The sequence below is a fragment of the Paralichthys olivaceus genome, chromosome 8 (genome assembly GCF_024713975.1).
Source record: "Paralichthys olivaceus isolate ysfri-2021 chromosome 8, ASM2471397v2, whole genome shotgun sequence".
Lineage (NCBI taxonomy): Eukaryota > Metazoa > Chordata > Actinopteri > Pleuronectiformes > Paralichthyidae > Paralichthys > Paralichthys olivaceus.
Window position 1 is genome coordinate 3,187,518 of NC_091100.1, and position 27,793 is coordinate 3,215,310.

Sequence of the window (27,793 nt, forward strand, 5' to 3'; positions counted from 1 at the left end):
CCTGCACAGACATACACAGTATCATTAAACTTTTTAGCCCAAACACACATAGCCACATGTTTACACTACACACGAGTATATACACCATGAAATCAAGTCAACTCGTATTTTAATATCACCACCCCATTCAGGAACTGATCTTAAATGTATCAACAGAAATCATCAAGTCAAAGCTACTGTTTTAAAACCACTATTTGTCTTATGCACTTCATTTATACTTAGAAGATGGGCAATAAAACAATATAAACAATTATCACATTATACTTTTTAACCAAAAGTAAAGGTTCAATATACTGTATATCAATAGCACAGTAAGGAGGTACAACACATTTGATAGTAATGTCTAAAACAACAGCCTTTAAAGTAAAGTCTGTAAACTTAAAATAAATAATAAGGAGACATTTGTCATATGTCAATTTGGTTATTATCGATATCAACTAAAATTTTTATCTCGGTATATAGTATTTGGCCAATTGTCACTTTCCAACTGTAACATTGGAGTCTAAACCTTAAAGCATTTTGCAACCAAAAGTTAATAAGAATAAATAAGAAGTTAAATCTTCAATGTCTGCCAATAGATTCCATACACCTAAAAACTACACACTGGACCTTTAAACCTGTTCGAATTTTTTTTATACCCTACCCACATATCTCAACTCAGCACCTACTCTTGAGCTCAGACCCCCGCTAAGAGTTCTTTGACTGTTCAGTCTCTATCCTCTATCTTTCCTTTTGTGCACACTACACAGAAATCTCGACCCTGACATATTTCTTACTCTTATATATAGAAATAAAGCTTTGATTCTGACAATGCATATTTCTACCTAGTGATGTCAAACTGCACTGAGGTTTAAGGTGAAAGGATTCAATGTTTTAAAAAGGCCAAGTTCCAGAACACAATGACAATGAATGAGGGAGCATCTTAAAATAGCGTGAATGCATTAATGTGGAAACCTAACAGTGATCGTTATCCACCAAAAAGTGATTAATACACATTGAAATTTGCTCATCTCTGGATCAAAGTGCAAAAAACATGTAAATTTATGTCTCTCATAACCGAAGATTCTGGGTATTGGATTTTAAAGGTGTTTATAATTAATAAAACACCTTTACATTTAACTGTGCCTGGAAATGAGAGGCATACACCATATTATCATGTTTAAGCTCAGTGTAAACTTTAAAAAGAGATTTTTGCTGTGTTAGTTTTACTAATTTCTGCACAATAAGACCCCTGCAGCACTTGCTTTCGGTAAAACCAGTGATACAAACACTAAAAACACACAAACAGAAACGCAACTGTTCCTCTAGTTCAAGCTCTACCCCTACGTGGTCCAATATTCCTCCTGTAGAGTTGTAGTTAAAGGGAAACTCTTGTGGCACTGTCACCACGCTCATTCATCAAGACAGTTCTCCGTGATAGTCACCTCCACATTAAATGACAGACAGCACAGAAAGGCAAGTGTGGTGGTTGCCAGGATCTCTGGGGTCTTCAGATAAGCAGTGTTCTTGTTGGAGGTCTCTTCTTCCGCAGTTAAAAAAAACAAAAAAAAAAACAACAAAAAACCATCAGGACAAAGTATTCGATCACACTGAGCTTCTTCCTCCTTCCGTCTTCTGTTGCTCACAACAACACATTCTCTCACTCAACACAGCTCTGTTCACACTGCCCTCCTCAGAGTTTGTGACAGCTAGTGTGTGTGTGTGAGTGTGTGTGTGTGCGTGAGGGAGAAAGAGAGAAGGGCAGATGGGTTGCCGGGCTGTGTGTGTGTGTGTGTGTGTGTGTTTGCATGTGCGTATATATGTGTATGTGTATGTGTCATGCATTAAAGGAGTTCCTTGTGGCAGGTTATAGAAGGAGTCTTAATTTGTCATCAGGCTGCACAGGTGAAACTCGAGAGCTCTGGGCAGCTGAGGGGGCGGGGCATAAATAATACAAAAGGTCCAGGAGTGAGAGAGAGAGAGAGAAAGAGACACAGAGAGACAGAGAGAGAGAGAAGCAGACATAGGATGCATTAGATAAGCCTGATTGGCAGTAAGATGCAATCACATCCAAAAATAGCCAACTAGCACTCAGTAGAGCGCGCACCTCCGCCAAGGCACAACAGTCGCCTTCCATTCCGCACCAAATCAGGCATGTCCGTTTGGCCATAGGTGTAGAACTAGTGAATATGCATATAATATAATTTTCCCCTGAATCTGGTTTATCTCAGCTGCACAGTGGTGGTATAGTTAAAGGTTTTTATTTGGATCTGCACCACTCAAACAACCACAACCAGGAAACCAAAGAAATCTTAACCAACCAATGAGACCAGACCTGACAACCAATGAACCAACCAACCAAAACAAACAGACAGAGGTGAAAGCATTGCCTTCTCAGTAGATGTAATAATTAACAACCTCAAATGTATATATGCCATTTATGTGTTTCTTGTGAAATTGTGAATAAGAGAACTCAAACGGAAACATTATGCTCTCGGACCATTAATATACTTGTCCTCTTTTTCAAGAGCAACATTTACTACCAGGCCTGTGTGTGTGAATATATATATTAATATGTGAGTGAAAATGAGTGATGCATCGTTCTAATAAATATTATATTAAAGTAGCATCAGTGTGAAAGATGCAGGCAGCCACCAACCTGCTTCCACATGAGTAACAGCGAGAGAAGAAGCAGAGGCAGGAGAAACACCCACTTGTCTGATATATGACGTCTTCCCTCCACGTATCAATAACAGAGGAACGACTCTCCTGAACACACACACACAAAGTGAAGGATCGGTAACAGGGCTGTGATTATAAGTGCCATCAACCAAATTATTCCTCTTCCCAGAGAGAAGGGGTCGGATTGCCAGATCTGTCATGTTACAGGGTGTAGGTGTTGGGTTGCCAGATCCTGATCTTTTGGTCTTGGTGTGTAAGTGTATCTGATCATTACCAACCAGCAAAGCGCATGTGCGTGTGTGTGTGTGTGTGTGTGTGTGCTCATTCAGAGTTATGTCTTTGAGTGGGTGCACGTGTGCATTAAAAAGACGAGAGGGCGCGATGAAAGAGTAATTTTTCCTGAATTTCCCGTGGTTTGTCTCTACCCGTACATCTTTCTTTGAAGCAGAATGAAAAGACCCTATCAAATGTGAAAAACTCTTGAGCGGCAGCCAGAATCTCCCTCTTCCCAAAGAAATCGCTGTTGGCAGGTGGTCCTCCATCTTTTGATAGAATTTGTCGAGAAGAGACAACATAGAGACACATGCCCCGGAGAGAAAAGCAGACTTATGACAGAGGTGGACTTAATGAGGCTCATCAAATGCAATTCAAGACCTGGAGCAGAGCGGTGGACCATCTTTTGACGTCAGACACACGCACACACACATGTACGTGCACGCGGTCAGTAATCTATTGCTTTCTAGTAGGGCAGTGTTACACCTTTTAACAGTTTGGAGACGGTGAAGTTTACAGGCCTGCAGCTGGTGTTGATGTTACTCAACCACATTACCCAGTTAGGTTTTATATTTCCCAACCATTATACGTTGCTTTGCACGATTCATCACAGTCTCATAACTCAAATGAGATATATGACACATTTAAAATCCACGAGGTGTTAATCTTGCAGGAGACAAGTTAACTGAGCAGTCTGCGGGATGATGTGTGGGCGCAAAGAGGAGGGAGGAAGGAAGGATGGGTGGATCCACCTACCTGTCCTCCGGCACACCCAGCCTTTCACTGGAGCTCTGTGGTCGGGTTTCCCCATCATCTTCTCGAGCACAAGAGAAAGAAAAAGCCCCCAAACTGATGCACAAGCCCCCGTTTACATTCCCTCAATCTACAGCCCCGCGCCCCGGCCGCTGCTGTGGCCGGGCTCGGAGCAGCGGGGGTCGGTCGGCGCAGGGAGGGGAGAGAGGCACCGGGAAACGGGGCGAATGAATATTTAACGACAGCTATTCTTCGGTGCGAGGCCCGGGGCTTGAGTTCCACACACGCCGGTGAGAAGTGATGAGCACCGCGGGTGGGCACAGTGATGCATGATGAAAGTCAATAAAGAAAAGCGGATATAGCCTAGCTTAGCTCAGTTAAAGCAGAGGTAGTTAGTGCTACTTAACCTGGTAAAAGTTAGTTTCCTGTCACTACCTGCCTGTTTCCCGGATATCCTGTCACTTTCTCTCACCAGGTGTGAACAAAGTGAAACCCGCTAATAATAGTCGATGAACAAAGCTAAATTAGCCTAGCTTAACCAACACAAAGTACAGGTAGTTAGTTCTACTTAACCCAGGAGAAGTTAGCTTCCTGTCAGCCTGTTCTCCAAAGGTTGTGTCGTATTGAGCTGTGGATGTTGAGCATTTCTTTTAAACACAGTGATACACGCTTATAATAGATGATAAACAAAGCTAAGTTAGCCTAGCTTCACATATTAAACACAAAGTACTGGTCCTGGTAGTTAGTGCTACTTAAAAAGTTAGCCTGGCTCTTTTCCAAAGGTTGTGTGGTTGGTCTGTGGATATTGAGCGTCTCCTCTCAACACAGTGAAACACACTGACAACAGCAGATGAACAAAAAACAACTCAACTCAAATGTGAACTGAGCTGAAAAGGTGAACGTCCCTTTTATAAACTGCACCATTAACACGAGCTGTTCTCCTGTTGTCCACCAGAGGGACCCGCCTGACAACAAACAACCCTCCATCACCCAGACGACCTTGTCTTCTCCCCCCGCGTGAGGCGCCTGATTCCTGGGCACAGTTCTGGCAGCTGACCCGCTGCGGAGAGACGAGGCCAAAGGCCAAACCTCAGACCTGCAGCAGTGACTTCAACCGACAGAGAAATGTTTTGTGTTTGAGCAGGAGCGACTGACGACAGACGTCTGTTGTCTGTCTTCAGCAGGTGAACGGTCTGTGCACTTGGCTCCTCAACCATAAACTAAATCTACAGCTTTAATTACTTTTGTCCTCTGAGGGTGCACCCAGCTACAAGGCTGTTTGAATAAATGTCTGTCAGGACACCATTAATCTGTTATTCACTTCTTTCATCCATTTGTCAGTCGGTCATATGCATCAGGCCGGTGGTTTCTTATCTGTGAGTCAAGAACCGTCATCAGTTTTCTCAAAAAGGGTCTTTATAGGTTTGTTTTTTTAAATCAGGATAAGTTGCTGTGATTTTAGTCAAAACTTTGCTCTTTAATTTGTACGTTTATCCATTCGGTTCCTGCTGTGTATCCAGGTCCAGGTCATTTTTAATTCACGTGCCTCACAGCAAGAAGGTTTCTGGTTTGAATCCCAGCTTGGCCGGGGGCCGTGCTGTGTGGAGTTCTCTGGCTTCTTCCCACAGTCCAAAGACATGTGGATTTTGAAAAAGGTTGATTGGAGATTCTTCCTTTTCTGTGGTTGTGAATGCGAGTGTGAATAATATGTCTCTGTACGTCAGCCCTGTGATCCACCGGCGACCTGTCCAGGGAGTAACCCGCCTCTCACGTCAGCTTTGATTGGCTTGAATATCATTTACATTTTACATTTACATTTAGGGCATTTAGCAGATGCTTTTGTCCAAAGCGACTTACAATAAGTACATTTGTCACAAGAGAGAAACCATATCACCGTCGATGGGGTAAAACGAAATATAGAAACAATTGTCAAGCCCTCATCTGAGGATCGTAACTCTTATTTGTGAAAAGTGCTATGATTGAAGTGCTGATCATACGAACAGTATTTCATACGAACAGTATTTCATCAACAGTACTTCACGCTAGATTCTTCTTTTTCCTCTTTTCTTTCTTTTGAATGACTGGATAATTTAACAGGACTCTCAGGAATTAATATCAAATGCAAATAAACCAAACAAACAAAAATCAAACCACTGAATGAGATTAATGACGGTGGAGGATACACATCTCTCCGTGCTTCTCTATGGTTCTGTTGTGATCCTGTAGAGCTACAGCGCAGCAACACCTGTAGGCATATGTGCTAATTCATTCTCCCTGGAAGCAAAACTCCACCTGAATTATTTGAGTTTTCGAGGGCAGTGTTGCAGCATGAGGTTGCTGCTAGAAACTGTTCCCTCTCCGAAAAACAACTCGCTCAGGGCCCAGAAACAGTAAATATATATAATGTTCGGCGTGTTCCAGGGCCCCTGTCCAGTTTTAGGCTCTGTGAATCATTCAAGGAAAGTAATGGATTCATCCTGCAGGTACGAGCTGCTTTTCCCTGAATAACATACACAGCAAAACCTCGTTTCAGAGAGGGGGGGGTGGGGGGGGGTTCTGCAGGACAAGTGCTGCAACAGTTATATAGTCAGAGCTGCGTTTTTATTATGTCTCCTCGTCTGCGACAGCAAGTAGCTGGAGGCTTTATGTCTTTGGGTTGTCCCTCCGTCTGTGCGTACATCTGGCACAAACATTAACTTCGGGGAAGGCTTTTAAGAATGTGGAGGTTAAAGGTCAAGGTCACTGTGACCTCACGAAACCCTCTGTTGCCTTATGCACAGGTTATTTTAACAACGCCTCGAGAGAATCCTGTCAAATTTGGCTGAAATGTTCATTTAGGTTGAAGGGTTAACTGATCGGATTTGGCAGGTCAAAGGTCAAGGTCACAAAGACCTCTTGAAAGTGATATCTCAAGTCTGACACAGGACAATAATGATAAGAGAAATATCAGCGACACTTTAAACAAATTGAAATGTAAGAAGCCTTTCGGATGAAAAACTAAAATTTCAGGTGAGGTTGGCACAGGGAAAGTGACCCCAGCTTCCTGACTCTGACATTGAAATGGATGAAAACATGATCTTTCCTGGCTCTGCTGTAAGACAGCAGGAGAGATCAGTGCACAGAGCGGAGTGTAGGACCGGAGCAGCTGCTATGAGACACCCGGTCACTGCAGCAGGTCAGAGGGAGGCTGTCCAATGACCCCAGAGAGACAGAGGACAGAAAGAAAGACAGACAGACAGACAGATAGATAGATAGATAGATAGATAGAAGCAGTGGGGTACCTTCATCCACATCCACTTAATTCTGGCTCCAGCTGGACAGGCTGGGAAGTGGAGGATAGCGAGACTGCAGGAGTAGTGAGGGTCCCGCTGTGTGTCCATCAGTTTCAGATAATCCCTGCTGCTGCTGCTGAAGTGTCCTTGAGTCTCAAGTTGAAGCCCCTCCCTCTTCAGAAACACACCTGACTGCTGTTGCATTGCAAAAAAAAAAAAAAAACTACAGTCAGTTTGTCTCCGTCACTCACAAAACACTCAACTCATATCCACAAACCAGATTATGTTGACCAGCAGCTCTCCACCAGTCACCGCTCCAAGATGGATGAGAGAGAGAGTGTGTGTGTGTGTGGGTGAGGGGTGTAAGGGTTCGTTGACTATGACAGATAGTCCCAAAGACGATAAGAAGCTGCATTTGTGGAATATGAGGCAGAATGTCAGAGGAATATATGGCGGCACCTTGTATTTATGGACTTGAATAAAGAATTATAGGAGCCCTGATGTTAAATCATGCGAGGGAGAGAAGCACAAAGCATCAAAGGGTTGTAATGAGCAGTGCAGGACATTAATCCAAATTTAGGTGGAAGACAGTGAAAAGAGCACAGCTTTTATTATGGGCATGGCTGAATGAAAGAAAAAAGAAACTGTGTCAGCCAATGGAAAAACAGTTTTATACTCTGCTATGCTACAGTAGAATAGTAACATACACCTATATATATATTTATAACATATAGGCAACAGGTAATATATTTTGCAATACACTTAAATATGTGGTTGTGATTAACTGTCCAGGATGTACAGTGCCTGTAGCAAAGTACATCTACTTATTGTTGGTTGCTCTCACCATTACTCCACATCTGCAAATATCTGAGGGTTCAGCTCCATGATACTTTTACACTTTGTGTTAGATATCAAGATAATTCAATAACGAGAGGGGAATCGATCCACTGATCCAATCACTTTTAATACTTTAAGTATATTCGAAGGCAACTCACTTTTATTCAAGTAGTTAAAGTGGGACCTTTGCTCTTGTTGTAGTGCACTATACAGAACATATAATATGTGGTATTTAACGTATACAGTACATTTAATTACTGTCAATGACAAAATGTATAATAAACAATAAAATTTACCAAAATAAATTAAATAAATTGTCTCTGTATTTGGCTCATCAATATAATATTTACAAAAAAACCACATTAGTTTCCTAAACAATAAAGATTTGATTATGAGGCAGTTGTTGGAAAGACTCACCACTAATTATTCAGTTAGAGTTTCTAACCCATACGAGTGCACGTTTATTAAGAACGGATGAATCATATTATAAATATTACAATGCAAATACAAACACAACCTCCCTGGTCTGGTTGTGGATCTTTGTTTCATCCCCCTCTCCTCTCTCTCTAATTGCATTTCCTCTGCTGCAGTTTTCATCAGCAGACCATCATACATTAGGAAAACTGAGAGATGAGCAGAGACAGTCCAAAGCATAACAAGATTTATAGTCTTAAATCAACTATGCAAACTTCATAGGGCCTTTAATCCACACCAGCATCTTATTAAAGAGTTAGAGGCTCCAGAGAATAAATTAAATTATCAGTCATTTTGTCTTGACAGAAGAGCAGGGGAAGGGTATAGTTGCAGTAGATGTTGGTATTCAGTAGCTTTAAAGCAACATCCATGTTATAAGTCTGTGTCAAACTGGTTTCGTTTTGAATCTGGATCAGTGACAGCCTGTGAACATGAAATCCCGAGAACAGGTTGAGGGAATTTCTTCAAATTTGGAACAAACCACCAAAGAACTGATAAGAATTTACTGTTGTTTGTTCTTGTGAAGGTGAGATACCAGAAACTTCCAAAGGATATCTCCTTACTTCTGGTACAAACATTCACTTGGATTCAAGGATGACCTGTTTGGAATTTAGAGGTAACAGGTCACCGTGACTCCACAAAGCCCCTTTTCCCCTTGTGAACACGTTAACTTAGGAATGCTTTGAGACAATCCTATAAAATTTGGCACCGATGTTTTCTTACACTCACAGATTAACTGATTAAAATTTGGTGGTCGAAGGTCAAAGATCAAGGTCATTGTGGCCTCACAAATGATGTTTTCGACTTCTCGAACATGATATCTTAGTCTACTTGTAGGGAATGTCTTCAAATTTTGAGTAGGACTCAAAGATGAACAAGACGTGATAATATTCATTATAATAATATTATAATATTACTGCTTTTGTGCAGGTCCCAGTAATGATCTTCCATTTCTAAAAACTGTTTTACGTCTCAAACGTTCATTAGCTGAGGTCTATTTCTATAAATGACTGTTAAACATAATGATGCAGCTTTAAAGTTTTTAACTCTGTCTTCTGTTTGGGAAAAAAACAGTTTAAGGATTTCTGCTTACTTCAGCTGTGGATCTGCTCCACTCTCCAGTATATACGAGAGCAAAGGGGCAACAGAGATGAAATTATCAAGTTGTTTGCTGCCCGGCAGGCGATTATTTGTTTGTTGGGAACCACTTGGTTGTGAGAACGCGCTCTCATGTTGCGATGGTACTGCGGAGGAGAGATAACCCCTGTCTTGGCACTCAAAGAGACACAGGGAGGGAATTTATGTGAAAGCCGATGCGTCTCAAAAGCCTGTTAGGTGAAGCCAAATTACATTTAACATCTTTTTAAATAGAGGGAAAGTGGGCAGTCCACCCATAGTTGATATAGAGTTATTTATTTATCTGCAGCACAGACACGTGGCAGAGGGGACACCTGTGGCCTGAGACTTGGCAGACGTGGCAATGTGAATAATTGCACCGCATTTATTCATATTAAACAAACTATGTGGAAGATATACAGCTGTAATTTATCGAATTGCTCGCCCTCTGCATACTGATGCTTTGAGAGCGGGCAAAAGTCCACACATTTGTATTCAGAAGCGCTGACTTCAACAAACCCTGGGTGATCCCCACACCCTGAGTTTCTGTGTGGTCGACAAAAACAAAGAATAATTGTTTCTTTTAAATAGTATTCTTATTATAAACTTGGCATTTCAATAACCTTATGGGATGGTGCATTTTAATGTGAAATTTAACATTTGGATGAGTTTGGATTTTTTCGTATTTAACTTTAACTGCCTGCAGTAAAACAGGAAGATTATAAATGTGTCCCTATAGTGCTTGTCACGTGCTCCCACTTATCCACTATATGTAGGAGCTGCAAATATCACATGTAACCCAAACAAATTTGCTCGGGAACAACACCTCAAGCGAAACCTTAACCAGAATTAGTTTTATGATGTCATGCATTTGATATTAGGTTAAATAATTTACTCACCCAGATGTACTGCAGTCCGTATAGGCAGTCTGGGACAACTAAAGGTTAAATAAAGATTGAAAATCTATCCCCTGGGGGAACTGGAGGATGTGGCTAATAGAAAACAGATGTGTGGGCTACCTTTGCTTAGCCCTCTGTCACCCGTGCTCAGACAGCCAGAGAATGGATGAGATGGATGAATGAAAATCAATATACTGGTACACTCGCAGTCTATATACTACACCGCTCTTGCCATTTGTGCACGCTGTTTCCGTGTGCTCCCGCTGCAGTTGCAGAGCCTCAAAATTTAAGTTACCGCTGAAACGGTTGTGGAGAGCCCCGGAGCAGAATCAGCAGGTAGGAGTGAGCGAGCGAGGAGAACGCTTTGCCAGTCAAAAAGGCAAGATATAGGTCGGAAAACAGGTAGGCTGTCAGCAGAGGCAAACAAAACCAGGAGGGATCAGGCAGGCGGCCAACAGCTCAAAAACAAGCTGGGTTCAAAATCACCAAAACAGGCAGGCAGATGGATACAAGGCTGGAATAGGCAATCTGTACAATGACGGTAATTACAGAGCATATCATTCTGTGTATGATATATACTATAGGGCTGAAGGGGTAATGGAGCTCTGGGTAGAAGAGGGATGACAGCAGAGGATGGATGAAAATCAATAAACAGTGCACAGAATAAACATCTCTCTTCCCATTATTGACATGTTTCCGTGTTATTTTTTTCGCTTCTATTAGCATCTACATGTCGGAGCCACAGAATAAAGATGTGTAATAATGATGGCGTGGATCAGCAGGCAGCAGCAGTGAAGGAAAAGAGGACTTCGCTTGGCCCGACAGAAACAGGTAGGCAGTCACTGGAGGCGAACTCGAGCAGGAGGGAACAGGCAGGCGGCCAAAAATCCAAAAAACTAGCCAGGGTCAGAGTCCTTGATGCTGGCAGGCAGAGAAAAGACAGGAAACAAGGCTGCAGGTGACCTTTTTACCAAGGCAGACATTTTGACTTGTCATAGCCAGAAAGAAACAGGTGAAACAAATTTCTCATAAAGACGCTGTATTGTCCGGTTAATATATGTCTACAGCTGCTTGACATATTTGGGAAATTACGAGGTGGCAATACAAATAAAAACACAAAAGTGATCATGTGCCAGAAAGTGATACCGATGGAACATGAGGTGTGTTACCATCTTAAATATTTTTAAAAGTAAAAAAAGGGCTGGATTGTTTATACACTGTGAGGCAGGAGGTAAAATAATAGTTGCTTTAACTTGATGTATGTATGAATCATGTTTAAATATAAGAAATGATGACATTTACACACTGGAAACAATAGTATTGCCTATAAGTCTAAATGTCATGTCTGATTACACTTTGAACTGCGAGCACTCCTTTGGCTGTGAACGGGATTATTAATTTACAAGAATAACTACAACCACACAAACACACAGATTTAAATCCTTATTGTCCCGTACCTATATGTTATTTCTTTACTTGTGTTTTTCATTTGAGGTTGTAACTTCATGCTCTTTGAATCAAGATTATATAATATTTTAATCAAATATAAGAAGACGGTGATAGCAGTGAGATAAAGTGACCTGTGTGTGTAATCCAGTGAAAAGCCGCTGCAGACGTTTATAAGGACGTTGCACCTTTAAGAGCTGCTCGTCTCACCTGTTCTTCCTTTACGCGCGTGACGCACGGCTCCGCCCCTCTCCACCTGTGCTCCGGTGTCAGCGTCTCTCCGTGTAGAAAACTTTCCTCCGTGAAAACTTCTCTTCAAGGCTCGAGAGGAGGAAGGGAACTGAGCGAGAGTGAACTGCGGAGGTCAGTCAGGTAAACGTGTGTCGTGTCCCCGAGTCTGTGTTTTCTTTGCTTGTCGCGTCACGCGTAAAATTCGCTCCAATTTGCGCGTGGATAAAACTTTTGCGGTTTCATGTGGGTGAAGCTAATGTTCTTAACATCTCCAGCGGTACCTGATGCTGGTGTCATGATGTCTCTTCACTTTGTGGCTGTTGTGAGTCTGGCTCTGTGGATGCTGCCACAATTAAACCCTATTTACTTTACATGTTGTGTTACTGGTCGGTGTAAGTAACAGCACGTTGTGTTTGCTCAGTAGTTTAGTGGTGAACACCTCCTGCTGTGTTTCACTGGATGTGTTTGATGGATCATCAGCTTCGTGTTTATTAGTTACATCTTCTTTGCTGTTCATAGAAACTACAAAACATATTTAAAATTTAAAAACACTGACCAGTGATGCACTCAGTACCCCCTCAACCCACACATCTCTGTCGTTATCTCTCTTTGTCTCTCTCGGTCTGTCTCTCTCTCCATGTCTCTGTCTGTCTCTCTCTCTGTTGTTATCTATCTCAGTCTCTCGATCTGTGTCTCTCTCTGTCTCTCAATTCAATTTCAATGCAATAAGATGTATTAGCATGAAAGTTAAATTAACCATATTGCCAAAGCATCAATCAGAAAATATAGAGGAAGACATTTTATAAGGAGAAAATCACAAAACATAACAACATGAGAAGGAGAGAAAAGAAAAACACAAATGCAGCAAATGCTGAGTTGGATTATGAGACAAACTATAACTACAGCTGTCAGCTCTTATTATATATCTGTCTCTCGCTCCTTCTGTATGCCTCTGTCTGTCTCTCTCTCTATGTCTTGCTGTCTCTCTCTCTCGCTCTGTCTCTTCTATATCTCTGTTTGTCTCTACCTCTCTCTGGCTGTCTATCTCTCTCTCTCTCTCAAAGGGGGGAGGTATGTCCCCCCCCCCCACTCTCTCTCTCTCTCAGAGGGCGGAGGTATGGGTCTCTCTCAGCTCATTGCTGGCCTTCAGGTCCCAGTTGGCCACTCATGATGGTCAGTCCACCTACGCCTCTAAACGCTGTTGCCAGAGGCAGAATTGCCCAGGAAACAATAATCAGAATCAGAATGGATCAGAATACAGAGGAGAGATCGCGCGCACACACACACACACACACACACATATCCAATTTCTGCGTATGCTTCATGTGACTTCAAGCAAACTAAACACTTAATTACTGTTTATATTCTGTTTATGTATTAGAGCAGTGAGAGCAGCAATAATCCAGTGACAGCATGTGATCACACTGTCAGAGATGTATCACTCTGTTTTTAAACACTCCCTTAGACTACAATCTGTTTTTTAACCAATACGCTACAATTGGGGGTTAGCGCAAACATTAGGATTAACGTCACAACTGAATTTAAAGGTGTCACATTGCACAAAGTAAGATTCCCTGTTTGATTATAAAGCAGATCTAGGTGCTATATGAATATTCTGACTGTATAAAAATGCTCAATCCACAGATAAATACGCAGCCGATATTCTGAGACAGTGCTACGAAACGAAGTGTCAGGACTTCAGTAACTTTGTTTTCTCACCTATTCCTCCGGTATGATCCAGTATTGTGAAGAGCTTAAAAAACAGGACTCAGAGGCAGACGGGGTTTTAAGGTATTTTATTGCCAAAAGCTTGGATTGGAATCCAACTACTGAGCAGGACAGGCCGACAGTGTGCAGACAGTGATTCTAAAACCAGGCAGGTTGGAGAGTGGGACAGGTGGTGACTGTGAGACTAAGACAAAGCTGAATGTGGCAGGGAACTGGTCCAGTGATTGGCAGAAGCATCTCTGGTGGATGGGATGGATAGGGGGACAAACAAAGAGTAAACGTGGGTGAAAGAAGAATGGGCCAACGTCCACCTGTGCAGGATTTCGTTTCTACAACTCTTCACCTGAAATCTTCTTTAATTTTGGTTTATCTTCATGAGGGACTCTTATTATTAATTTTTTTTGGACGCTCCAAAAATACCAAAAATCTTTTCAATGCTATGCTTTGACCTAAAAAGGATTTCTGTAGCTGACTGCCAGTCTCTCATCAGTAGTCCCAGTGAATCCCATTCAAACCTCCACACAATCTGCTCCTGACTGAAAGGTACTGCTCCTGTTTCCTGGTAATTCACTCGCCATATTCCACACTCGCTGTTCCAGATGCCCCATCACTCACTTCCCTCATGTCCCCCATGGTCTTGAATTCTGTGGCCACATATGCTCTCCTGACGGGACTTGACACAGTTTGGCACCATGCCGGTTTGCCCGTAGGGTCTAGCATCCACGGAGAGTCAGTGGAAGGTGGTAGTAATGGGCTCCACCATTGGACCTGGACGCTGCACGATGATCCAGGCCCAAGGCTCTAGTGTTTGGCTCAACACCAAATCCATCTGGAGCATTTTAGTCCAAATTTTACCATCTGTTTGGCCCATTTCAGACTGACTGACCACCAACATTTGCATTTACTGGTGAATTTTACCAAGCTACAGAGCCGAATCTTGCTTTAGAGCTCCATATACATGCTACTTCACTTCGCAGATCAGATCATGTGACTGGTTTAAGACATCATAGTAAAAAAAGATCAATCGTCTGATCACATGGGTGAAGTTGTGCTGCAAAAAGATAAGAAACATTGGCATGGTAAAGTTTTTGGTAAATAAATGGGCTGGTAAGGGTGGAAGGATGTGGAATTGGTCAGAAGAACTCAGAATATTTCGGTGTAAATGAGGCGGGATGATAATCGATCTGGATGAAACAATCAGTAATATTCAGGGGACTGATATCTTTGGTCTTTTGGGCCTTGGCGAAGGTACAGTATGTGCATGACTGAGTGCCACTCTAGTCCTTCTGTTTACAGACGACTTGTTGGTTCCCAATGGGCACTTACTGGCTTGGGATCAGTTATCCACACTCTAAAATAGCCCAAGGACTCCTAAGGGTTAAAACCAAAACAATATTTTCGTATGGATATCAAATATTTAAATAAAACGTGCAAAATATAGGACCTTAACAAATTCTAATGACGTACACAGGCTCTGTGGAAGGAATTAAAACAAATGTAATGATGTTAACTAAATGGAGAATTACATGTGCTCTACATGTACGAACAGACATAAACACTATCTTTCTTCATTTTCCACTGTTCCCGGTGAAATCCCCGCACAGACATTATCGTCAAAGATATTGGAGCAGTAATGACACTAAGAGTGTGCCGGTCTATAACAGCCCGTTTGTGCTGTTCTCATGGGTGCGGTGTAACGATGATAATGTCGGCCAGTGGGCATCTAAGTACAAAGTGTCACAGAAGATTACACAGCAGGAGGAAAACACGCTGCTTTCCGTGGGAGACAAATTGTCCCAGTGCGGCCACGTCAACGTGGCCCTAAGTCATCGCACTGACCAGACCATATGTGCTGGGAGAATACTACAGTGTTGCGTTACAAAGGTCTGTGAGTGTGTGTCTGTGAGAGAGAGAGAGAGAGAGAGAGAGTGTGTGTGTTTTGTCTACATCATTTAGCCACACAGCTCTCTTCTTCAGTGGTCCTCGAGGAGCTGCAGCAGATGGACAATATCCTTACAAAGCTGCAGTTTCCCATTCACAAGAAAAATATCTCAAAAACCAGACAGCGTGTGACGACGGAACAGGGACTAAAACATACAAGTACGCAAACAGATGTACACCAGAATATAGGGAACCATTTGAAATGAGTTGACTAATCAATAACCATTGAATTCAATTCTTACGACATGTCTCTATAAATTAGTATAGGACAGTTGTTGTTGTTAAATATGATGAAGTTGATCATGCAGTCATTTTGAAATATTTTCACCTTGACCACTTTGGGGCTTTGTCGTACTGAAGATCTGTTGATTTTGAAGAATATGAAAGATTTGACTGAAGAGGACTCGAGTAACATCTTGGAAGTGATCAATCGGTCACATTGTGGTATTATATCAAATCGATAATTCCTTTATTACACTTTAAAATGAACATCGGCCCCATCACCTCATTGAGCATAGTTTTAATTGTTTGTCGACTGGGAAATAATTGAATATTAGTTGCTCATTGATTTCTCAAATTTATCTCTTGGCAAAGTCATTTGTTGATTGATTTGTCACTTATTTATGAATCGGCCATTCGATAGTTGAGTGGAGCATATAGCCCAGAGTGCTGTGTGTGCTGTAGGGAATCAAGGGTAAGGTATAAGCACAGCATTTCACATTTAAACTAGAACGGCACTCAGTAGCCAAGGCCGAGGCACAACAGTCCACTTTAATTCTATCAAGCTTCAGTGAATTGCCCACACACAAAAACATCTGTCCCCTAAATACACCTGTTTTTTTTTTTGTTTTTTTTATCAAGATCCCTGAAGTATTGTCTTAGAAATCTGAGAGAATATAAAAACAAGCAAAACAATGGACAGGGGTGAAAACATAACCTCCACAGCCGAGGTAATTTCTCAACCCTCTACTCTTGCATTACTCTTCCTACAATTACTCCCCATAAGAGGCCTGTCTCTCTGGTTTCCATCAGCCAAACACATAAGCCCATTACCCTTTCATCATTGTTCTCTTTATTAACCCAATAATCTGATGCCAACATCCAACCACAACATTCCCCACCATCACCAGGATAAAGACTATATCAGCAGTTGGCCGATGGTCAAACTGGGAGTTTGTGTTATTGTCTTAAATGATTCATCCCCATTAAGGGCTGTTATCCCCCACATAAATCTAATCTAGGTTTAATCAACAACACTGAATTTTTAAACTGCTCTCCTGATTGAAATCGTTACATGTTCTCTTTGTCTCCTGTTTTTTCGAGTTGTTCATGTTAATGGAAAATAAGTGGCACAAGTGTGCTTGTGGCTTTTAAGAGCTCAAGGGGGACCTAAAAATACATCAGAGGAGTGGAAGAGTTCAGCTGTAAATATTTTCAGGTTCACATGTTCACTCCCAATTCCATCTAGCATCTGACTGAACCTGTGTGCCGACAAACAGCCTCGCTGACATTTTACCTCCACTGAAATACAAACAGCCATATTTTCAGCTTTCCACCTTAAACAGCTCATGAGCTCTGGCAAACTTTTGGACATTGAAAAGCATCTTGTATGTAGAGGTCATGCAGTCTGTCCTCTTATCAGAAAATCTCAGTTTATCAGGAAATGAACTCTGCTTCAATCTCACAGTCGGCTTTTTGTTATTGGCAGTAAGATATTTAATGCACCCTCTGGCGACGCTGATAATAGAGAAGCCATAAAAAGTTACAGCCTCAAGATGAGCTATGTTAAATTGTTCTGTGGACTGAGCCAATTAGTTTGATTTGGCTTCTGCCTCCGACATTGAGACGCTCTTCTGCACCAGTTCCTCGACCACAGCGCCCCAAGTACCTGATGTACACTCCGAGCACCCCAAGAATCTTCCCCTCCGCGTATACAAGTGGGATTTCCTGTTTCTTTCTGAGTTTCCGAGGTGTTAGATTGGGTACGAGGGTGCCCTGGTGCTTTAGGTGCAAATTACCCAACACAGTCTAAATGTGTACTTCCCCCAGATCAACTGAGTGACATCATTTCTGCATTTTTTTCCAGGTTGCTTGTCGAGCTGGGTCATAATGAGGAGGCCGTGTCATCGCTGCGTCTCTACGTGTGCGGTCCCCATGCTACACTGCAGCAGCACAGAAGCACGGTGACCTCCAGATCACCGCAGCAATCATCTACTTGTGCAAACTCGACTTCATGAAACCTGCAGGTCAGTGCACGAGGGTTAAAGACACAGTTCAACGTTCAGAAATCGGTTTATTTACTCCGTATTGGGTTAGATGACAAGATGTATAGCAGTGTCACCTTGTCACAGTCAATATGAAGCTGCCGTCTGGTTAGTGAAGCACAAAGAAGGGAAGCGAGGGAAACAACAGACTTGACTCCACGCGTCTCGAATACGAATGCCGACATCTTGAGACAATGACTTCTTGTGGAGCCACCGTCTGCACAGTTGTGATATTGGAAAGGAGCCACGGTATCGATCTCCTGCCAATACACCTGCGTGCCCCATTGCGAGTCAGTCTGAGCTGTCAATCATCAAATAACAAATTAAAACCAAGCTTATATGTTCTCTGGTGTCTCTTGTTTACTTCAGAACAATGGTGAGTGCAACTAAGCGGATCGAGCTGGAGTCGGAGCTGATGTTGAAGACAAATTACTTTTTCTTAAAGAACTGCAACTAAGAAAAGAAATTCGTCGTCCGTGTTCGTTCCTTCAACTCGATTAAAAAATGGTGCTGAGTCTGCCGGAGGCGCGATGCCACCAAGCGGACCGTTCTCAGCTCTTGCGGTCTGCCACCTTGACGCGTAGTTAAATCTTTGGGGAGATGCGAGACGTCAGGGTACGTGTAGTTACACGTCGACACCTAGGCTACAGCGTAGCTTCGAAGCTGAAGCATGAATTGGGCTTTATTTTGTTCCATGCCCCATCCACTAACATGAAGGAGGGCAGGGTTTATGATCTATACTTCAGCCAGCCACAAGGAGGCGATCAAGACGATTTGGTTTGATTTTTGTTGAGCAGTCATGTCGTCAACCTGTCCACCAACAGAACTAAAGCTGCGGATGAATGAAGTGAATCTGATATTTATGCAGATTCAGTTCATCTGATGGTTCAAGTTTCTAAAAATGTGGGCAGATGATTTTTCATTAGGACGAGTCTCTGTGAAGCCTCAGAACTTTATAAACTCTCTCTTGCAATTAATTTAAACTTAATTATTAAATTATTGACTGACCTTTTCAAGCTAAGGATAATTGCTGATGTAGCCAAGTGAGGAGGACACAGCAGTGCATCACTCCAAGCTAAATGATTTGGCTGCTGCACCCATGAACTTTTCACTTTGATCGGCACTGTGACAGGAAGCAATCACCCATCAGTTCTCAAGTGATTTACAAAGGCGCCTGCTAAGTTGAACGGTGTGATGAAACCGCCGGGGTAGATTGATTAGAATCATCCTAAAGCTCAGCACACTGCCCCTGTCTGGCAGCAGGAAGCAGTGCCGTCTGTGGGAGAGCTCATTCCAGGTCACCCACTCTTTGTGGGCGAGAGAGCTAGAGAGGGTGGAGTGTGTGTGTGTGTGTGTGAGAGAGAGATGGAGAGACGGAGGGGGAGAAAAAAAAAAAAAAGCAAACGAGAGAGAGAGGGAGAGAGAGCATGTATCTATAACTCAGTAAATGCCAGCTTTCACACTGTTCTGCTCCAGATCGAGAGCCCTGAATATATTTTTTATTTTGTTGCCATTTATTGACGGAGTGATTCATTTCCTGAGTCTATATAAAGCCGTGTACTGTAGCTACAATGCCATGTCTTTGCTGTGGCGTTGGCATCGGGCTGAGGGAAAAAAAAAAAACCCATGAAGAAGAGTCATGATGGTTGTATAAAAGACAGAAATGTGTTTTGTGGGCTTGCCTCTCCTCTGAGCTCATCACACACTAATTAGGCAGAACGCAGCCCACCTACTTTCTTTACCCACCAGCTTACTTCCAGTTGCATAGAAACATTGCGAGTGAATCATCGTACTTTTGTCTTGGCCCGTCAGTCAGCGCGTCGGATGAGACCCAGTGTGAGCCGGTGCGAAGATGAATAAAAACTGGACAAACTGCTGTAAATGCAAATTAGAAGGAAAAAAAAACACACACACACACATTTTAACAGTAAAAACACAACAACAACAACAAAAAAAAGTGTGCCGCCGGGTCTTGTTGTCATGGAAACAATGTGTTTTTTGTTTTTACCCAAAAAAAGAATTTTTAAACAAAGTCGACAGTTGCGGGTTTGTTAGGGACTGTGTTTGTTAGCTGGGGAGCTAATTAGCGGCGTGTGCTTTAAATCCTTTCCATGCAGATGGCTGCAGCAGGGTTGCGTGTGATCACTGGAGCTGCAGCACATCAGCGTGTGAATGAGCCGCAGCATCTTAGCAGCAGTCAGCGCGGCCACTTGTCTATGAATGGGGGGGGAGGGGAGGGGGGGGGTCTCATGCATTGTCCGCCACCTTTTTTTTTTTTGGCAAAACAGAAGCCGCGTGTATTTAGGTTGTGCCCGAACAAAAGTGGTTACACTCTGAAAAAGTGAAAAAGTCAGTTACCATGGATACAAAAATTGCCCACATCGTTTTTTTTGTTTTTTTTTTGAGGCCTTGTGTAATCGTTTTCCCTGTAATTTATGTATCTGTTTATTCATGTTTTTATTTATTTCTGTTTGTTTGTGAGCCTGCTGGTTTCATACGTGGAGTTTCTGTAATTGGACTCCTTCCTTCTTCCTTCCGTCTGGTTCAGTCGAGGAATATTGGAGCGCTGGGCTTTGGCTATTAGGCAAACAACGTAAGTGAAGTGAGCTTTTGTCTTCAATAATTATACAGAGTAATAACAAAATCTTCAGCACACTGCTGATGCACTACACGGGAATAATGGCTCTCGCTTGTTTTTCATATTTCATAATCACACACTTGAATGAGCTATTAGCAACGGCCTCGTGAAAATTAATCAGACAGCAGAAATGAAGAGGTAAAGTGTGATTGGCTCGTCGGGGCGTTCGGATGCTCGGAGTCGGATTTTGTGTCCGGAGTCATCTCATGCCTGGGTAGCTTTGCCTCATTGTGCTGCTGAAAGATGCATGACGACTGAGCCCGGCGGTTATAAAACAGTTCAAATAACAGGGACATATGTTCAGACAATTCCAGCACTTTGGACTCCCCCCCCCCCGCCACTGCTTAAACAGCGACAACTGTCTGCAGACAGGACGGGGCTGACTCACCATATACACTGCAAGTGTTGTGCTGGTGTGCACGGGCTGAATGCAATATACTAAATGAGAAAGAGAGACTCTAACGTCTATGTGCACGCAGGATCCTGGAAAAGGTCATGTCCCTGAAATGACTATAGGGAGGTCTTCTGGCATGCACACACCCTTGAATGAGATTATACTCAGCGAAAAGGACGGCTTTTAAAATCTTATTTGTGGTGGCCCGCATGCACGAACATATGATTTTATTTCCTTGGCAACTGCTTAATGTTTAAATATAGAATAAGATGAGCTTAGCATACTCTTACCGGGGTTAATTTTTGGTTAACAGACTAAAAGTAAAAGCCACTGATAATGGCTTCGCACAGCGTTCCCCTCAGTTCCCAATAGGGTGTCCTGAGTTTGACTTGTCCCAACAGGATGCCTGTAATGGGTAGATAGCAGGAGGAGATGTCGGGTGGGTGGGTTGGTGGGACGGTATATGAAAGAAAGGCAGAGCTATTATATTTGGAACCCCAGGATTTTTTCTTTCTTTCTAAAGAAAAAGTAGACCATCATCCACTCTTCGTGTGGTCCTTCTCCCTCTCTTTTATGTCCACGTTATGCAATCGTCTGTTTCTTTTATTCAAAGCCTCGAAGGCTCGGGCTCTGACGGAGGAGGATGGAGGACCTCAACAGGTGAAGATTTTATTCTAGGGCTGGAGGAGGAGGAGGAGGATGAGGAAGAAGAGTAGGAGGAGGATAGCGAAGTTCTTTAGTAATAAGCTATCTGATCTGCTTACAGTGCCCTATGAGTGCACCTCCTGACAGTCGGTCCTAGTGGATCCCTGGCCCCATGCTTACATGACCCATGCAGCATCCACACCATCTGTCAGCAGTGGGACTCCAAGGCAACACTCAGAGGGAGATGGGGGGGGGTGTCAGCTCTCTCTGAGGACCCCCTGCGCTGCAGTTTTGATCTGCTAATTATGTTTAATTGAGGCTGTGTAATTCACCAGCGTCGCCTCTGTATTTCCTCTTATCTCCACCGAGTACATTTTAACAAACTCTGGCGCAGACGGAGAGAATATGACACATCATCACCATCGTCCTCATCATCGTCCTCATCAGCAGCAGCAGCAGCAGAAACCGTCTCGGTGCAATTGTAATTTCGAAGGGGACAGTTGTTTTAATTCGGGGGAATTGTGTGTGTGTGTGTGTGTGTGTGTGTGTGTTTGCGTGCACGCGTGTGCACGGGGACCAGTGGATTGGGTTACAGCAGTTGAGGCGGATATTGAAATGTTTTATCAGTTGTGCGCAGCAGCGGAGGCTCTGATGAGCGGAGGCGCGACGCGGTGACTTGTTTGACGCCGAGACAGTCGTCAAACACACAAACACACACACACACACACACACAATCTCTCTCTCTCTCTCTCTCACATGCACACTATAGGGAGAGAAAGAGAGAGAGAGAGGGGGCTGCTTGCACAATAGCGCGCACGCGGTCTCGTTATTTGGCGAGATGGCACCACGCAGGTGATGCCATAATCGACGGATGATTTTTGTGCGCCATACCTCTCCCATGCGTCTTTTTTTTCTTCTTCCTTTTTGGATGAGACGCGCCAGCAGAGACGCAGAGGACACCCGGCGGGGACAGACGAGGAGGAGACATCAGTTTTAACGAGCTGTGAAGTTGGGGTCTCTTTGTTTTAGGGGGTGAAGGGTACAGACATGGCGAAATGTCCAAAGCGCGCACCCTTTCTCCAACTGATTTTTTTAATGGCAGGATGAAGTCACACAAGTCTGCCCCCCCTCTCCTGTCACCACTACCCCCCCACTCCGACACCGTCCTTTGCTCCCATTCAGGCCCCGGTGCCCTTATGTTTAATTAACCAGGCTGATGTGTGAGTACCTTCAGCCAGCGAAGCGTGGGCGGGCGGGCTGCGGGGTAAAGAGGCTGCTGCTGCCGCTGCTGGAGAATATCTCCTGATTCCTCTGCGTGCACCGGGGCAGCCGCTCGGTCGAACCGGAGCATCACCGACACACACACACACACACATACACACACACATACATACACAAACACACACACACAGGAAAACAACAACTCGACCAGCGTTTAAACTTGTTCCCAATTGTTTCTGGTTATTTTCTGTGGGGAGCGCGGAGCTCAGTGCGCGTCAGGGAGGACGGCGCGAGTGAGGAGAGAAAGAGAGAGAGAGAGAGAGGAGAGAGGGAGTGTGTGTTGATATATGCGCGTGTGTTATTTGTGACGGAATCCCCCCTTCGGTCTCTAAGAATCCGCGAGGAAGAGGAGGAGGAGGAGGGCAGGAGAGGAGGAGGAGGAGGAGGAGGCGCGCGGACCTGTCCACGAGCCCAGCTCACTGCGGAACGCGCGGGGCTGCTGCCGCTGGAGAATCCAAACCCACGGTTCCTCTGGATTCTAGAATCGCACTGATCCCCCACCTCCCCCCTCCACCCCTCAGCGCACGGCTCCGGGATTTTTTAAAATTTCTTTACCCCCAATTCTTCTTGTCTCTGTCTCCATCGGTCAACGGACGGTGTTTGACAGCTTCACCGGGAGGAATACTCTTACCTACCCACCGGGGGGAGAGGTGCCTCTGCTGCTGCTGGTGCCGCCGGTGGAGGGGGAAGCTCTTCTGAGGCAGACAGGTGGATTTATCCGTGTGCTGCTGGTGCTGTGTGTTGTCTTTCCCTTTATTTTTTATTTTTTGGAAGGGGGGGGGGGCATTGGATGGATGGATTAATCTGACTGAGGAGAGTCGTATGTGACTCCCACTCCTCCCGGCCGAGGGCACCCGAATGGAGTAACAGGCTGCAATGTCATCTCCACCTGGCCGCCTGGAGAGATGTGTCACGGGAATGGGGTGAGTTATTTCAGTCATGGTGTTCATCGGGGTCTTTTATTCAGTTTTAACTCCTCTCCTCCGCGCGCCAGACGCACACACACACACACACACACACACACACACACACACACACACACACACACACACACACACACACACACACACACACACACACTCCTCTCAAAGTGGAGCAGTGGCGGCAGGTTTGTGCTCCTCCGCGCGTCCGAGTCCCCGACACACAACCTGCTGCTGCTGCATGTCCTACATTCACGAGTCCGGTACCGGGGAGAGGAGCGTGAGGGGAATATTCACCGGGAGCCACAGGCTGTTTTCAACGCTCCCCCCCCCCCCCCCCCTCTCTCTCTCTCACTCACTCACACACACACACACTCCCCCTCTCTCTCTCTCTCCCTCCCCTCTCTCTCTCTGGCACACACACACACACACACACACAGAGAATATCCTTCCTAATTAATCTTACTCGCGGTGCCATTCTAAGATTTGAACTTGTTTTCATGACGCACGCTCTCCATCCAATAAACCCGTGCACATCCCAAAAAAAGAGGGGGGTACACGCACGCACACGCACAGTTTAAATGAGGGATATAACCACATTGGGCATCAGCCTGTGTAAGACGCGCGTCCTCAAATCAACAAGTCTGCGCCTTTTCTCGAGCTGCGTCGCGACCCAAACCAGTAACGGGCTCGTTGTGTGTGTGTGTCCTTGTGTTGCAGATCAAGTTTGAACACTTTTCCTCTGGTTTCATTGACGCAGTGAGAAGGAACAGAAATGCCAGTGAGCAGCGGACAGGTCACGGTGGCTGCGCGCACGGGCGCACGCACCGCGGCACCAGAGCGCAGCATTCGTTCTCGCACGGACTCCGCAGAAGAAGGCGCAAAACCTCCGCCACCGCAAACCCGCAGCTGCCGCGCTTTGTGACACCGAAGGTAAGGACCGCGACTGGTGACGGAGATCAGGGGGGAGGAGGAAGAGGAGGAGGACGCGCAGTCAGAGTCACAGAGTGGCTCAGACATGGTGCCACCGTGTGACGCTAAGCGGCGCTGTTGCATCACATTCTTCCCCGTCAGATGATGAGAGAGAGAGAGAGAGAGAGAGAGAGAGAGAGAGAGAGGGGCCCTGTAATGAATTCATATCTCAAATGATGGTTTTCAGGCTTTGAATGCAGTCACGTTGTAGAAACACATTTTCTTCCGTTTTCCTCTCGCTGCCCGCGCCAAGTCTGACACACCAAGTGTCTTCTCCTCCTCTCAGGGACGCGGAAGCCATCGCACACACGTGCACACACTGCACACACGTGCATACACGTGCACACACATGCACAGATGTTACATGAGGGGGCAACTATAAGAGTCGGACTTATCGGAGCAGGATATATGACCGAATAAAGAACCCGTAATCCCATAAGTCTCCATCAGACTAATTATCACAGGTTGCGGAGCAGTGCCCTCATTTCTAAATGCTGAGTATTGTGTGTGTGTTGCTTCTATCGTGATCATTTCTGGCAAATTATCATTCACTCCATAGCAGACTCTTTGTGGTGTAGTCGAGAACCGGGGAGGGAGACTGATGATGTGCTCAGCAGTAGCCTATTTTCTTTGAATAGTGGGATGACACAAAAGGAGATCAACTCTGTAGGGCATAAACGCAGTAGAGTGGGGAACAGTGAGTGTCTGGAGCTGTTGCTATCTTCATTAATATAAATATCTTGTGCGAGGCGGCAAAGAATTCTGGGTGTGATGTCATAATACCTTTTTAAACCTTCACAGCATAGGCCCACTTTTCAGTTCACCTTCCTCTTGTTGTTGCTCTCAGCCCACAGAGCGTTTCCTGTGCGGCTCAGCTGTGCCACACTCATTCTCATCGCCAAACGTCTCCTATTAAACAACTACACAAACACAGCTAAACAGCAAAAGCATGAAAAATTCTCAGTGATGCGATAGAGACAATATTCTGAGTCCCGTTTTTTTTTTTTTTTACTCCGGCATGACACAGTGTTGAAATTATGTGTCGAGGTGCATCTCACCGAGCTGCTCAGCGAAGCAGCTCCATTGTTGGCACCGTAGATCAGAACTCATCGTTTCGGAGCGGCTCGACTGAAATGAAACTCTGCTCTGTTTTCTCTGCAGGTAAAGCTGTTTAATCCCCAACATCAAATGTGTTGTTCCCATCATGTTGTGCTGCCTTTAAGGGGATGGCCCTCTCGGGATTATTTCTGATGGCACCTTAGTGAAACTGGTTGATATTCACATCACCGACATTAACATCCTGTTTTGTAACGTAGATCTAAAAGATTTCTTTTCCCACAGTTCTGCTAAATTAATTTTTTTCCCCTGTAGAAACATTTTTTGAAAAGTGGTTTCTTGCAGAGAAAGGGCATCAAAAGGTGAGCGCCCACGCTACGCCGTGTCACGTCTCGGGCAGTGCTGTGGTTTTTAATAGCGTGCATGACATTCCTTTGGCTGCAGCCCCAGAATTAGCCCGAAATCTGGGAGGAAAGGTTCAAGGAGCAATCGTGCAGAAGTCTCAATATTTTCATGAAAGATACAAGGAGAGTTTTTATCACAGGGGCAGATCTAGGGCTGAGGCCATGGGGGCACTGGCCCCAGCAACAATCTTATTAATCCCTGAAGCCGCCCCCCCCCCTGCCAGGTGTTTTTTAGGTTTAATACCAACAATAAATTACAATTAGTAAAACTGTATAATAACAGTAAACAAAGAATGACATAAATGTGGACCTGTGTGTAAAGTGTGGCCCCTTAAAATCCTTAATTAGCGTGAACCAGACGTGTTGACTTGTGTTGCTCAGTTTAAATTATTTTTTCACAGACACAAGCATAAGATTCCTCCTCTTCTCTTCTCTTCTTCTTTGCCTCCATGTCCATGAACAAATAGAGGATTTTAGGAATGTGCACGCAAGATTTCAAGCTTATGAGGAATAATTATGAAGATGCTTAAAGAGGAGAAAAGCCAAAGACCCTGTGGGTGGAATTTGCACCTTCCTAGCGTTGTATTGTAGCTGGTATTTGTCCTGACGGAGGTATTGACGTATCCTGTGATAAGAGCTACAGCGAATAATTCCCTTATCTGGGCTGTGTTTTTTGGTTTCGGAGCTCGCTATCCAAGAAGTTGACAAACAGCATGGTTGGGGTAAAAAAAAAAATAAAAAAAGGTTTTTCAGTGAAGATGTTCTGCCTGGAGCGTTAAGCCAAACCACGTGCAGCCTCCAAGCCTGTGGCGTGGCCTTTAGCCGTCATCTGCCGAGCGAGTGCTTTCTTTAAAGTCAATTAAACCTGCTACTATCTCTGCGCACTGCACTGCGTCATATGGTCTTGAGAGCATCCAGCGCAAAAATGTGCCCACGTTTGTTGAATTCAAGTCCTTTTTTTTTTTGCTGGAATGTAAAAAAAAAAAAAACCCAGAAGTGACGCTCTGCCCTCACAGCTGCCGCCTTTGTACGTACAATCACAGGTCACATGCTGCTCACATGAGCTTGATGAGTGTTTTCATTTCCCTGTTCCCCGCAATTACCAGTGTGAAGGACTGAGTGACATGTGATAACGAGTCATTTGACCCCTGCTGATCCCGCGTCTATTGATAGTGATAGTGCCGTCTCATACACAAGTTAATAACCCCAAAAGCCTCTTATGAACGTGCTCTGTTTAATCATTTGATCAAAACACCGTCGGTGGTCTCATTTAGTGAGTTAGTCAGCCATAGTGATATTAAGTAGGGTTTGACAAATTCAGGCTTTTGAACTGGTATTTTTAGAACGAAGTCGAAGTTTTGTGGCTTTAAATGTGTGAATTTGACCGTTTCGTTCAGTGAAACACGAGAGCTCATATTCTCAATGCTGAAGTGAACCCTCAGCAGAATTCATAGTAGAAATTATATGAAAAGATGCTGGTTTTACATTCATAAAAACTCCATCACAGTATTCTCAAGGAGTGTGTGTGTGTGTGCGCGCTTCATCAATAGTCTGACGTGTACGTGAGCATGTGAATGTTTACAGCGAC

General features: G+C 44.2%; 1 protein-coding gene across 5 annotated transcripts in view; it reads left to right on the plus strand.

Annotated features, from left to right (window-relative positions):
- The first annotated feature begins 11,959 nt into the window (after positions 1 to 11,959).
- The window catches only part of grin2ab (glutamate receptor, ionotropic, N-methyl D-aspartate 2A, b), a 98,867-nt gene continuing 83,033 nt past the window's right edge, over positions 11,960 to 27,793 (plus strand). The window contains exons 1-3 of one of the 5 annotated variants that reach the window (XM_069529337.1): positions 11,960 to 12,103; positions 17,718 to 17,877; positions 24,494 to 24,706. Coding sequence is in view for 1 of the 5 variants with exons in the window: in XM_020102605.2 (XP_019958164.2) it covers positions 23,759 to 23,776; positions 24,494 to 24,706 (231 nt within the window). In the remaining 4 variants the exon portion in view is untranslated. Of the gene's footprint in view, positions 12,104 to 17,717; positions 17,878 to 21,864; positions 23,777 to 24,493; positions 24,707 to 27,793 lie in introns of those variants that run through there. The other 4 variants (XM_069529338.1, XM_069529340.1, XM_020102605.2 and 1 more) reach the window with 4 other exon arrangements.